Below are 13,815 nucleotides of genomic sequence, written 5' to 3' on the forward strand. Positions count from 1 at the left end.
TAAAAATTGAATAATGGACAGAACTTGAAAATCATTTTGTGATGTATCCCTCTACGTAATGAAAAAAGTAGCCATTATTGGGACTCTAAGTACTTGTACCAAGTGCTTAATTTTTTTTGGAAGTTTGTCTAATTTATACTGTCAATAAAACTGAATGTGAACGTTCTTTACAAATATGATTGAACCATAATCGTGTTTTCACTATATTTTTAATATAATAGTGTGCATATATTTATGTTTAAATCTATAAATAGGTGCACACCTCTATATATGTTTATTTTAGTGGCTGTCAGATTGTTCTACTTGTAAAAGTGCTGAACCCTTAAGGATCTCAAAATAAAATTTGAGACATTGCTATCTAAGAAATATAAATAACTTTTTAATCTTGTTCCCTCCCATCCAGTATAGAGTGAGGAACTGCAAAAATGTTTGATTTTAAACTAAAATAATCCATACCTTTCTGACATGTCAGGAGTGAAGTGGTCCAAACAAGAAGACTGTCAAAACATATAATTTTAAGACCTAAACATCTTGACAGCATCCCTTTAATTTTTCCATTCTCTCTTCCTATATAACCTCATACTGCATTGATGCAGGCACCAGTTGTGCTTTGTTTTGGACACTGCTCTGGATTTTATTTTATTGCAGCAACAGTTTTGTGCCTTACCTGCTGGTCTAGGATTTTCCCACATACCAGGCAACAGTAGATGGAGGGGTGGGATACGGGTAGTTTATGATCTTTATAAAACTCTGTGATACAATTTTGAGACAACATTGGAATAAAGTGGGAGTAATTATTTTTTTCCAGGTAGAGGAAGAATGCTCTAATTCTTTCTCAATAAATCAAGTTTAATTGACTGCAGTTGAATTAAACTTTCATTAAGACTTGTATTTCTTTCAACTGTTGTGAAGAAAAGGAGTGTCAAAATACTCCCAGGAATCTGTAGGAGTGTTTAATATTGCATTGAAGTTAATCAGCATTAAACATGAAATAATATATCTCCTTCCCTACTTAGTGACAGTACTGCTTTTTCCATCTGTATTTTCCAGTTCCCTCATATTTAGCCTATCTCAGTTAATTTTTATGTCTTTGTCTTTTCACTTCCTTCCTAGGAACTTGCACACTCTTTGGTATATGCCTACTTTTTCTTGTACAGGCTTCTGCAACTCCGTTGCCAGTTTCATTTCAAAGCAAACTATTTTTCCCAGCATGCTGATTCAAATGACTGGGCCTGTACATGATGTCTTTTTAAAATAAAAGTTACTCTAGGTCAGCTAGGAGATGCGCTTTTTTTTTTTTGTAATTGAACACTGATAGGCCTTTCCATCAGTTTAGGTGATAAGTTGTACAATAATCTTGGACTGACTTTCATCTTTACACAAGAATGCCATAGTAAAAATGTCAGAATATCCACAAGCCCAGTTTGCTAGTAAATACATAGATAATTTGGAACCTTTCTGGCAGTTACTGAAAGGACTCAGCAGAACATATTTTGAGACAACAGTGTGTTTTACAATTGTATTCACCTTCATTGTTGTGGGAAGCACAAATCAATGACATCTGAAGCAAAGAGTCAGTGATTGTCAGAAGTTTTAAAACTTATTTACATTTAGTATGTACTAGGTAGTTGCTCGGTGCATGTATACTGTGTAAAACTGTCATGAAACAAAGGGAAATCATCATAAATAACTCATTTTGTACCTGTTTGGATGCTGTTTTCTGCAGAAAATCAATTTCAGAATATGAACCAATATCCACTGAATTTTCCACAATAATAGTATTGATAATAAAAGAGAACTTCATTGGCAAGAAAAGCAAATCAAGAGCATAAAAGTCTCATACAGTAAGAAACTGCAGAAATGGATCAAAGATTTGACAGGAAGCTTAATGTGTACATAAGTAGAGGCTGACAGGAACATGCTGTGTGTGTCAAAGGTTCCAGTGATGGAAAACTGAAACACAGTGCTCACTGACCACAGCGTGAGCCTTGACACACATTGTAAATAACCCAAAGATATATGACTGCATTAAGCAATAGAGTGGTGTATTAACAGCAGTAAATCTAGAACGACAGAAGTAGTTGGCATATAGGACCTCCTCTGATTAATATTTGTAACAGACTAATAAGAGCACTGCAGACACTTCAAACTATACCTCTTGCAATGCTGTTAAGGGTTTCCTTTTTTCTTTCAGGGTCACATATGTGGATACTGGTCTTGCCACAATCAAGCTAAAAGCTGAAGACTCTAGTGGTCGACAGCATCTCATCACTCTGAAGTTAAATGCAAAGGTGAATTTATGTGGGAGGAAATATATTTTCAAGCTTCCTTGAAATAAGTGGATTTTTGTGAATTCATAAGGATTTTTGAGACTTGGTTTGTTTGTATGTGTGTTCTGCAAGATAATGGGGGGGAAGAAATTATTTTATATAAAGGACAGTTTTCAGACTTTAAATAAAGTTGATATTGCATTATCATTATCTGTAAAAATCTTTTCATATGAAAGTATGCATCGCACGAAAAACATTTTGGATTGTACACCATTTGTGAGACTTTCTTTCATGATCACTCCATCCAGAGGCTATCACTACATCCAGAGACTATGCGTGTAACAAGAATTAGAGGGTGTCAAGTTGCTTCTTTAGGAAGTGTTGCCATTAAAGCAGTAGATATAAAGATCTATGAAAAGATAACTACAAAAGTGTGTTCCTTATTATTTAAAAAATCACTTTTGACAGTTCTTGCAAAGCAAATCCATGGGGTGTGCAGAAGCAGAAAATTTCTGATTCTTCTTAGTATTTAGAACTGAATTCAAATTCCAATGTTTCTTCACAGAATTTCTCATTTCAAAGTATACAACTTTTCCTGGAAACTGTGAATATCCAGGCTGCATGGTGACAATTGCATGGTAATAGCTGTTTTATTTAGAAAAAGGGAGTCCAAAAGTGTTTAAACATTGTTTGGAACTATCCCTGGTCTATTATCTGCAACAGTAATCCTGAAGGGATGAGAACTGGGCATGGTATTGCAAGATTAAATTCTGCCTTCACAGACATGCTGTGTTCCTTTAAATACCAGGAGATTTTGAGTTTTACGTGAGACAAGTTCATTTTGCCTTAGATGAGAAAAAGAAGCCTCTGGAAAAAGTAATTTTTGGGAATTGAGGTTGCTAAAGTGAATTTGAAAAAAGGAATATTCTGCATGCACAGAGTAACAAACGCATAATTAATTTGCTAATCAATCCATTAAGTGCATCGGTGAAAAAAGTATATTGAGAAGTACAATTTTGGTCTGTTTAATGTCTAAGGAGAGTAGCTAGATTCTGTTGTTACTGCTTATAAGAGAGCTGCTATCCCATACTGATTACAACACTAGAAATTAAGTGCAGTCTGTTGCACCTAAGTTTTTGTTAATTTTTATGATGGCTGAAGTAAAGTGCTTTAACTATTAGGAAATACAAAAGTGCAGGAAAAAAATTACAGTGCAATACCATTTTTACCAAGCAGCTGCTGCAGTCAAACACTAGCATACTTGTGCGTTGCCCAGTTCTGTCTAGCCTTCGTGTACCACTGAATTGGAAAGTGTCCTGTAAGGGAAACAAAAATTACAGTTCTGTTTTAAAGGCTTTCTGTTTTGTTCATAGTAATAAAATGCCTGAAGGTGAGACTCCCAGTAGCAGAAGAAAGCACCCTCTAAAAATGAAGGGTACAGTGTAATAAAGAGACTGGATTATCCATCTTGTGTATTGTAAAAAGTAATCATCAATCTTTTTTTTTTTTTTTTTTAAAAAGTGATTGTTATGATAAAGGATCAATCGCTCGTCCTTTTGAAACCATGTCTGGCATTTAAACTTGCCACAAGAGGGAATTTATACGTGAAATGTGGTTTTGATGACATAGGGATTTGATTTTCCTTGGTATACATACCCAACACATTTGAAAAGACTTAATTTATGTGTTTTTCTGAAGGGATTTCTTTTTATAACCTGCTTTAATGGAAGTATGCTTATTTTTGTTATGCTGGTGAAAGTTAGTCTGCAAGTTTAAACCTCTCCTCCCTACTGTATATATTACCGGCCCTTGGCTATGTTCTAACAGATTGGTTCGCTCAGCCTTTTCCTCATGGATGCCATACAGTGAAATGAGTTTATGAGCCTGCCCACAATGTGTTCAGGAAGAAATTCTTTAGTGATTTAGTAAATTCTTTTCATAAAGCTATGTGTACTTGGATAATCCCCCAAGTATACATTTGCTATCATTCTTAATGGACGTGTTTTGAGGACTTTTCCTTAACACATTGTTAAATGCTTCTGCCTGTTATCTTTGTCTTAATATGCTTTGTGTTAGGAACTGTTCTTTCAAAACACCTATTCTCTATTAACTGCATTTGTTGAGTGTCAGCACTCTGCACCTCTAGGTCCAGACTGCACGTGTAACATGGACTTCAGTTCTGTATTCATTGTTCTCCCTACAAGCAAGGGCCCAACACAAATGACAACAGAAAGGAATGGTCCCAAGACTGTTACTGAAACTTGTGTTTTGATAGGAGTGGTTGGACTCAATGATCCTGTGGGTCTTTTCCAACCTAGTGATTCTGTGAATTTAAACCTGGAACAACTGAGAATGGTCATAGCATAGTTGGATGTTAACCAGGTCATGTGCTATACAACTTTGAGTTTGGTAAGTGATTAGTCTTAAACCTCTTAACAGGGTGTATTGTTTAATGCTCTGATTGTTTCATGAAATAGTTTTCAGATTTGTTTGGTTGAAAATCCCCAATGCAGAAATGTGTATCCAGTCACAATTTAAATAACAAGAGAAGTTTTCTGAAAAAGTGTGCACCTTTGTGAGTATAACACCAAGTAGACTGGGTTTTATTTATCTGATTTCATTTTGTATTACATGAGAGGTGTGTTGGATGCTTGCCATTTCAGATCCCGAGAATCCAAATAGGCCACTACACGAATTTGCATGTTGTGTAGTAAGCAAGATCCTCTGGTAATTATCAGAATTATTTGGCAAGGGTTATGAAAATACTTTTCCTGGATGAAGTTAGAGGCTTGCTCAAAACTACGACGTAAACATTCTGTTTAATAATTGCTTAAATTGTTCTAAAGAATAGTAGGATGATTATATAGAGTTGAAAGGAAGTGTAATAACATAAATCATTGATGTGCTGTGGTATATCTCCTGGGGTATGGCTCACCTTATTTTATATAGGATTTCACTCCACAAGGTCTAAAAGCATTATACATCTGTGCAAAATCATCATTGCTTAGTTCTTGGCAATTATCTGGTACACAGTACAATATTATGTTCTTAAAGAAAATTTGACTAAAAATGCAAAGAAAAATTGCTGTTTTTTGGGGGTGTGGGTTTGGGTTTTTTTTAAAGTAATATAAAGGCAGTAGAATCTGCTTCCATGCACTTCTTCAAAGGCACCCTACAAAAGACAGCATAAAATGAATTTACTTACCAAGAAATTAAACACATAATTGGCTAGTGCTGCTGGGATTTAAATGAGGTAGTCCTAAAACCGATCCTATGGGAAAATTCTTGTTCTAGGCATACTTTTTATATATTGAAAACAAGTTTATTACTATGCAAGCATGGAAGTATTTCATGAAAAATAATACAGTACAAACCCTCTACCACTACAGTGCCTACAGTACAAGAACAGTAACACTAAAGTAAAAGAAACATTAACAGCTTTTGTGAATATACACTTCTAAGCTGTAACCGCCTCTTGTCCAAGTTGTTTTGCTTCTCTTGCTCTATCGCTGTTATTTATCTGCAGCCAATTTTGAAAAGATGGTAAAGTGCAGGATATTCAATCTATAAGGGTTATCTTCAGAAAGTGGATGCCTAACAGTGGAGGTGAATTAAAAAGCAAGTTTATACACATTTCTTTAAAGTCCATAAATTCACTAGATCATTATTAAAATCAAAGCGGTGAAGAATGGATGCTGCAGGGAAGCGAGGTCTCTTTTTTGCTCTTTGCCATTGAAAACAATATGAAACTAATTAGCCTGGAATGACATTTTACATAAAATAAAGACATGTTTTAAAAATTCTAATAAATTGATTGCCAGATGTCTGGTAAATAAGAACAATGTCTGTCTAGAGATTTTCTTTGGATAGGGAATGGTAGTGGGAAGGAGTGCCTCTTTGTCTTAACTCTTTAATTCTGTGAGGATACTGGGACTTTTTTTGTATGTCTCCTCCGATGAGGTTGTCTGTAACATTTTCTTGTCTTGGCACTTGATGCAATGCTAATGCAATTTCTGTAAAACTGCTGTGTATGTTATTGGTAGAATCTGAAAGGTTGTGTGGAACCAAGATGCAACTTAGCAGGTAGTAAAATTTTGGATAGATGCTCTTAGAAAGGACACAGTTTATTTGTACTTAGATATTTCTTTCCTTTGCTACTTTATTTTTCAGGAAATACCATTTTTTTCCCACAGATTTCATAGAGGATGCCGAAAACCAATAGATATACTACTGTAATGAATAGTCCAATGTTATTTTTCGAGTTACCAGATTCTTACAGCTTCAGTTTTCTTAATACAGCTTATTTTTTCTTATTATTCATTGATATCTTTTAATTTGGGGCAGGAGACAGCGAGTTGTTTTAATTTTGGGCATATATTCATTCATGTCTTTCTAAATGGTTATGTACTTACTCTGATTACTTTCAGTTTCAAAATAAAAACTGTTGTCAATCAGAACAAATAATCTAGTTTAAATGAAAATTACTTCCTGACTCATGTCAGGGTTGGAGTTTTTTTATAGTTTCCTATCCAGTACAGGTAATTGAGGAGATGCCTTAAAACATTTTGTCTTTTTTGTCTTAAGTTCTTTGTAATGTGTCTTTGTGAACACTGAACAGAGTAAACCGAATTTCCTCCTTTTACTAAAAACTTATCTATAAAAGGTGTTTACATGTAGATTTCTTCCTTTAAATTATAATTAACATTCATAATTATTTCTGAAATGCCTCACATACTGTTTAGTCTGAGAGCCAAGTTCTGAACATGCTTGAAGTGCTCGTATTTTGTTATCAAATTTGGCAGCTGAGTATCAGTCTGATTTTAAAACACTTTAAAAAAAACAACCTGAACTCACAATAACAAAAAAGAAACGCTTTTCTTTCTCTCCCTCAGTACCCAACTGAACCTCCGGACTGCCTTGTGGATTTTCCTGTTCAGTTTGCTGTTTCGTGGATGCCACAGGTAAACTGCTGCACCGTGCGTCTTTTTTTTTTAGTAGGTGAGATACATGTATAATATGTAGGTGATAATGAGGGGTTGGACTTAATTTTTAACTTCAGCTTTTTGCCTATATACATTTTACTTTGTACATCTTTGTGTAAATGTAGTAATACTGAACCTCTGTATCCTTTATAATAATGTTTTAAATATTTTCCTTGCTATATCGACATATCTTATGTGTTTTACACTTTGCACTCATACTGGCTGTTTTTTTTCAAGCTGTTCATACAGCAGAACTATCTTTAGGATATTGGGAAAATAATATGCATGAGAAACGATTGCCTTACAGAAAAGAAGCACGCTATGAAGTTGAGAGACATGAAAAAAAGGCAATCCCTCAGTTTGTTATTCTATATAGCTTCTGTAACAAAACTTCCTCAGTTACAATCAAAAGAACAACTGGAAAGTCCTTCATAGAATGCTGATTTAATATTTTAACTGATATTGTTAATACGAGGAAAGAAGAGCCATTGTAATTTTTTAGTCTCTTGCTTTATTTCATGTATCTTTTTTCCTTAATAGACCATGTGTACTTGATTAAATGGTTTTAAATGTGACCACTTATATCTAAGTTAATTTGAATTATCTGTAAAAAGTAGTTGATGTTTAATTTCATTTAATTCAGGAAAATAGCTTTTACATAAATGATAGCATTTCATAATTTTAACTCTAGTGAGGATTTCTGCTCATCAATAAATCCTGTCTTTATGGTCCTAAATTCACATGGGGTGTGTGGCTGAAATGTTGCATCAGAATGATTTTTAAGAAGGCGTATAATTTTTGACCGCAAAGCTCAAGGATTTGTGTGTCACCTCAGGTTGTCCAGTGTGAGAGCTTGAGGAAATAACTACTAGAATGGACCATTGCAAATAAATTACATTTGAAACCAATTTTTTTTTTTTTAGTTTTTGATGTTCTGATAGGATTTTGAACAATTGGAACAGATACTGTTTTTTCCTTAAAATTATGCTGGATTCCGTATGCTACAGGCAGGATTTCAAGTATTGCTTCTAACATCAAACTTTATCCACATTATTAATAGTATTTTGTTCATTTTACAGCCTTTCAATATATATTGCCTCAAATTAACAGCGCTTCAAATATTCTTGACAGTCATTGCTTATCTGTGTTTGCTGTTAGTAATTTTAAGCCTACTGACTGGACATAGGTTTTAATAAAATGTTCTTGAAAAACATGATACGAAGCAGCCTTCTTTGACAAGCTAAAGATGCAAGTGAATACATTGACACTGCAAGCAAGTAAAACAGTAGTGTTAAAAATGTGACTTTCTAGAGCCTGAGATCTTAAAATCTATTTACAGTTAGAATTAGCTGTGGAATATTTGAAAACATGAACAATAGGTGTATGTATGTAACTGAAGATGCTGTTTTGAGATCGTGAGATGCTATTTCTAGCTGCAGCTAGCCTGCTTCATTACTGAACCAAATACCAGCAACCCGTGCATTACACTGATGGAAATGTTTCAGTTGTACGGTCTTTTTTGAGAATATATCTTATCTGTGTAGGTAACAGGAACTGACTACCAGAAAAAAATGTCTTTGGTAATTGTCTAAGTTGTATTTATTTTCAAAATGTGTGGAAATTGTTGCATGAGCAGTCTTTGTTCTGTGGTAAAATAAGGGTTAAGCTTAGATAATGCTGAAATATCAAACAGCAGAATTTAGCAGATAGTCAACTGGCTGAAAATTCTGCTTCCAAAAAGGAATAAAGAACATGTTACACCTATTTTCTTGTACAGTGATATGAAGTTTTTGTAACTTTAAAATTTAATCTTTTTGGTCACCTTTAATGTAAAAATTGATAGGGCTTAGCTAACATAATACAATAGCACTATTAGATTATAAACTCCTGTGAAAGAAAATACAAATAGATTTCAGGTAATTGATTTCACACACATACACACACACACTCCCCTTCCCCCCCACGTGTGCTGTTGCCTATTTGAGGTTCTTTTCAGTGCTCGTGGACTATAAACTTGAGGGGTTGTTGGGTGGTTGTTTTGTTTCCTCTTTTTTTTTCCCCTCCGTATAATAATAGACATGGCTTTATGGCATCCATATTAAAAATGGGTAATTTTCCTTATGGTCCCTGTCTTCCTGCTGGGTTGATAATGTTTTGATGTATTTTTCTTTTGCTCTGATGAGAGGTCTGCTGCTGCTGCTCTGACATATTCATTTGGATGAATAATTATAACTTGCACAATGTCAAGCTGAAGATGGTAGGGTTTTGTGCGTCATGACAAGCCTAGTAGCCAGTGCAGGTGTCTCACAGCATGATCAGCAACAGCCAGTGTATTCTGGCTCAGAGGAGACATTTTAGAGTAGTAAGAAATCAGCACCAAGGGCAATGCTGCTGCTGCTACTGTTATAAGTGCCAAATAAACGCAGAGTGCTTCTCAATGACAAGTGCAAGAACATCTACTTATTTCAGTTAAATTCTTTTTCTAAATAACTAGATAAATGTGCTGTCGCCACATTTTAGCATACCCTGCAAGTGTGCTGCTGCAGTTTGAGTGCATCAGTATTCTGCTGCCCTCAGTTCAGTGTTGTTACTATACTGACCACTGACCACCTGGTTGGCTACATGAAGGTCATGAGAGTGGAAATTAATGACTAATGAGGTCATGCAGCCAGCCAGCAATGAAACGGTAATACAAGATTCAGAAGGTGTAGTGGTATGAATGAGATTATTCAGTTATTATTACGAAAACACAATAAAATGCATCATAATTGTGCTTTTTTCTAGCAAAGGAGCTTCACAGACACCAGCTTTATATGCATCTATAAATACAAAAAATTGAGATGTTTGACAAGGCACTTTATAAAGATTTTAGAGTGCAGGGTCTCAGTTTGATTTGTGCTAAGTAGGGGGAAAATTGTTGAACTGCTGTTCATGAGAAATAAAGAGTTCCCAAACAGATCTAAAGAATCATTAATTACTTAGGTGATACAAGTAGTCCCTTTTCCATCTAACAGCTGTTCACTTTATTAAATTGTATTCTATCTATGAATATAAAGGACAAGCAGGTAAAAGCACCTATAGTTTAGGCTACTTTATCTTTTCCATTAGGAGGCTTTGCAGTTGTTTTATTTATTATTTAGGAAGTATTTTAGCAAAAAATCTCAGAATAAAAATCACATTTTTACCTTTTTTAAAAAAAAATCGTAAATTGTGCTGCCTTTTCCTTGATTAGAACGTTCTTGCTACCATTTGATTAATACTTAATTCATCCAGGATTTGTAGCAGGTGTTGGAAGTTTGGCAGAATAGCCACATGGGCAAATAGCACTTCTTAAAAGTTACTGAAAGACTTCATGTTTTTTCTGGCAGGCACAGACTCAAAGCTTTTTCTTTGCTCTTCCCAGCCTCTTTGGCTCTAGAAATAAGAACCAAGAGTAGAGTAGACTTTTTCCCATTCTTTCTTATTCCTTTAATTGAAGGAAACGGTGGATGGGCAATAAGGGCAAACTTGGGAAAGGCTTTGAATTGGAATTAAGTGAAAAAGGAAAGAATTGGCATGAGATATTTGCCAGCGGTGAGATGGAGATGAGAGTGCACAGGATAGAAATGGAAACAGGAATGTTGCAAAGCTGCATGAGACTCCTCTGGTAGAGGAGAAGCTATGTTCCCTCCCCAAAACAGATGTGTCCAGAGTATCTGATTTTCACTGACCAGAGGAAGTGCTTTGCCTCCTACTGATTGTTGAAATTTGTGGAGGATATGTAAAGTCTGATAGGACAGAAGTGACGCCTGGGACAAAGTTTTCTAAAACTGCTGGGGAATGATTGGAGTTGATATGTTAAATGGCCCTCCAAATTAACATTAAGTTGCTGTTCAGACTTAAAGGGCTGTGCTGGTATAGCTTGTATCAGTATAGATCTTATTTTTGCCTCATCAAGCCTAGGACTTGGAGGCTGAATGTATGCTTTGAGAGGGAAAACTGTTGGTACTGAGAGTCACTTACGATGCCTTTTCACGAGTTATCACTAACTGTATTCTTTCTTTTCTACACTCACAACTTGAAATTTGAAAAATCTAGAGAAGTGTTGAGTGTTTAAAGTGATGATTGTGGTCAGTGGGGGTGATGTTCTAATAAGAAGAGTCCCCTTAAAGCCAGATGAAGGGATCTCAAGCTGGGTATTCCAAACTAACATTTTCCCTGTCTCTTATTTTTCTACATGAAAACTCATAATGAGGCCATCTAATCTGAAAATGCATTTTGATGATAACCTCAATCATGATCTTGGGCTGCTCAGTCTGTGCTGGTCATTATAGAGAGCTGAAGGGAATGGGATCATTAAATCATGCAGTCTCTGTCAAAAATGTACCAGGTGCCCACTTCAAAGTAATGAGGTGTCCTGGGACTGTAAGACTTTCTTGGGATCTCAGTGCTGTAAAAAGCAGTACGTGATTGAGTCAGAAAAGACAGGGATACCCACCTGCGCAGAAAACCGCGTTAACATTTTGTGACTGTCTAGTGCTGGTATTTCCTACATACTGCGAGCTGTTCACTGTTTATATGGGCAGCTGGTGTCAGTGTCCTAAGTAGTTAGGAATAACATGCAAGGTTTATGTTACACAGTAAAAACGTCTTCACTTTGTTTTAAGTTGTTGAGAAAGATTGAACAGCCACCGTGCTTTTTGGTGTTGGAATGGATGTTTTATTCATGAGAGGAAACCTAACAGATAAAGAGGATGGAATAACCAGTTTGGCTTTGCCAGTGGTTTTTAGAGTCAGGGCAGCCAATGATGATCTCCTGCGTTAGGAATGTCTTATTTTCCAAAAAATATTGTATATATTGCTTACAAATTCGAATGCGTTTGTACAAGGGTTACCAGGAAACAAAGAGTTTGTGTTGTTTGACATTGTTAACGACTAACATGGTGTAGTGTAGACAAAAAAAAGTATGATAGCAGCCATTGCTAGAAGTGTTCGGCAATGATCAAAAATCAGTTGGTTAATAAATAAAAAGGAATGTCACAGTTTTTTTATAGTCTGCATGACAAGCATGTGATATATTTAAATAGCTATGGATGCATCTATGTGTACGGCAGGAGACAGCTGGCAACATCAATGAAGCATGCAAATAAGATCAAATGAACAGTGCATTTAGAAAAAGGATTTAACTACCTTTTTAAGGAACATCATTGAAAAATTACAATTAGTATTAAAATTAATTGGATTTTAAAACTTATCTGTGGGTTATAATCCCTTGATGTTTCGTTTTTCTAGTGAAACCCTTTGAATTCCCAGAAGATAAAGATAAAAATGATTATTAGAGGATTTATCTGTATGTGATACAGAAAAATGTAAAAAATCAAAATGGAAAGCAACTGTTGCAAGTACCAGAAAATTATGCTATTAATTTAAGTGTCATCAGAGCACAAAAGATCACATTTCAGGACTGTGTGAAAATTATTAAAATACTGGAAATAATAGTACTTAAGATGAAGATATTATACTCTAAGATGTGGTTAAGTGACTGACACTATTATATCACTTCAGGTATTATAAAAGTAACAAAATGCTTTTAAAGATAATAAGCGTTACATTTTGAGATTGGCAGTATTCACACTTTTCTGCTTAAGTGCTTTCCTACTTTAATATAATTTAATAACAGCAGGAAAAATGTAGCATTTTATTTCTGAGCTACACTGTTTCTTTCTAAAATAAGTATGCCTAAAGTATAAAAACTTATTACAAGTAGAAGTCATATTTCTTCATCTGACAACGTTCATATAATTTGCTTCTTTTTGTCCAGTAAAGGAAGAACATAATTACTGTAGAGTAAAGGAAACCATCCCATGTATGTTTTGTTAATTATAGAAAAACACCTCTTTAAAATCTCATCATTTGCTTTGCTTTTTCTCTTTGATTGCAAGAACCTATTCCCAGGCCAAAAGATATATGAAATCTTTTTGTTATCTTTTTGGGCTTTTTCAAAAATGATTCTTCTTTTTCTACTCTTGAGTTTCCTGCTACTTTCTTGAGAAAACAAGACATCCGGGAACGTTTTGTTTCCAAAACACTTCCCCCAGCCCCTTGATCTCCTTTCTCTGCTGCTTTTGGTTTTTTGGCACCTTCATGTTGTAGCTTCTTCTCTTCCCCTGAAGCCATGTTCTGATGGCTCCTTGTTCTCCTACTGGCCTGTTCATCACGCTTCCCAGATACTCCACTGATTCTGCACAGCATCAGGCTCAGAACTCGCATAGTATATTACCCCAAACAGAACTCCTCTCTTTCCTCCTCATGCATTCTTCACCCCTTTTGGTTCCCTAAATTCATGTTTTGTACCCTCCGGGCATCCGCATTTGGAAAGATGAACTTGACTATTGAGTGTTTTCTGCACTGAGAGGTCTTTCCCTGCAGAAATAGTTACTTTTGTGCTCAGTGATGATTTTAAAAAGACTTCTTTTTCATTGCAGTTCTGTATATTGTCCTGTATAATGAAAGATTTTTCTGATTCCATCTAATCCACTCTCAAATATTGAAATCCCTTGAGTGTAATCCTCTGATTATTAGGT

At 35.2% G+C, this 13,815-nt stretch overlaps 1 protein-coding gene across 4 annotated transcripts in view; it reads left to right on the forward strand.

Annotated features, from left to right (window-relative positions):
- FANCL (FA complementation group L) overlaps window positions 1-13,815 on the forward strand; it is a 30,051-nt gene that overhangs the window by 10,049 nt on the left and 6,187 nt on the right. For all 4 annotated transcript variants that reach the window (XM_069850212.1, XM_069850213.1, XM_069850214.1 and 1 more), the window contains 2 exons: window positions 2,195-2,291; window positions 7,163-7,231. In XM_069850212.1, the coding sequence (XP_069706313.1) occupies window positions 2,195-2,291; window positions 7,163-7,231 (166 nt within the window). The remainder of the gene's footprint in view (window positions 1-2,194; window positions 2,292-7,162; window positions 7,232-13,815) is intronic.

The sequence above is a fragment of the Phaenicophaeus curvirostris genome, chromosome 2 (assembly GCF_032191515.1).
Source record: "Phaenicophaeus curvirostris isolate KB17595 chromosome 2, BPBGC_Pcur_1.0, whole genome shotgun sequence".
Lineage (NCBI taxonomy): Eukaryota > Metazoa > Chordata > Aves > Cuculiformes > Cuculidae > Phaenicophaeus > Phaenicophaeus curvirostris.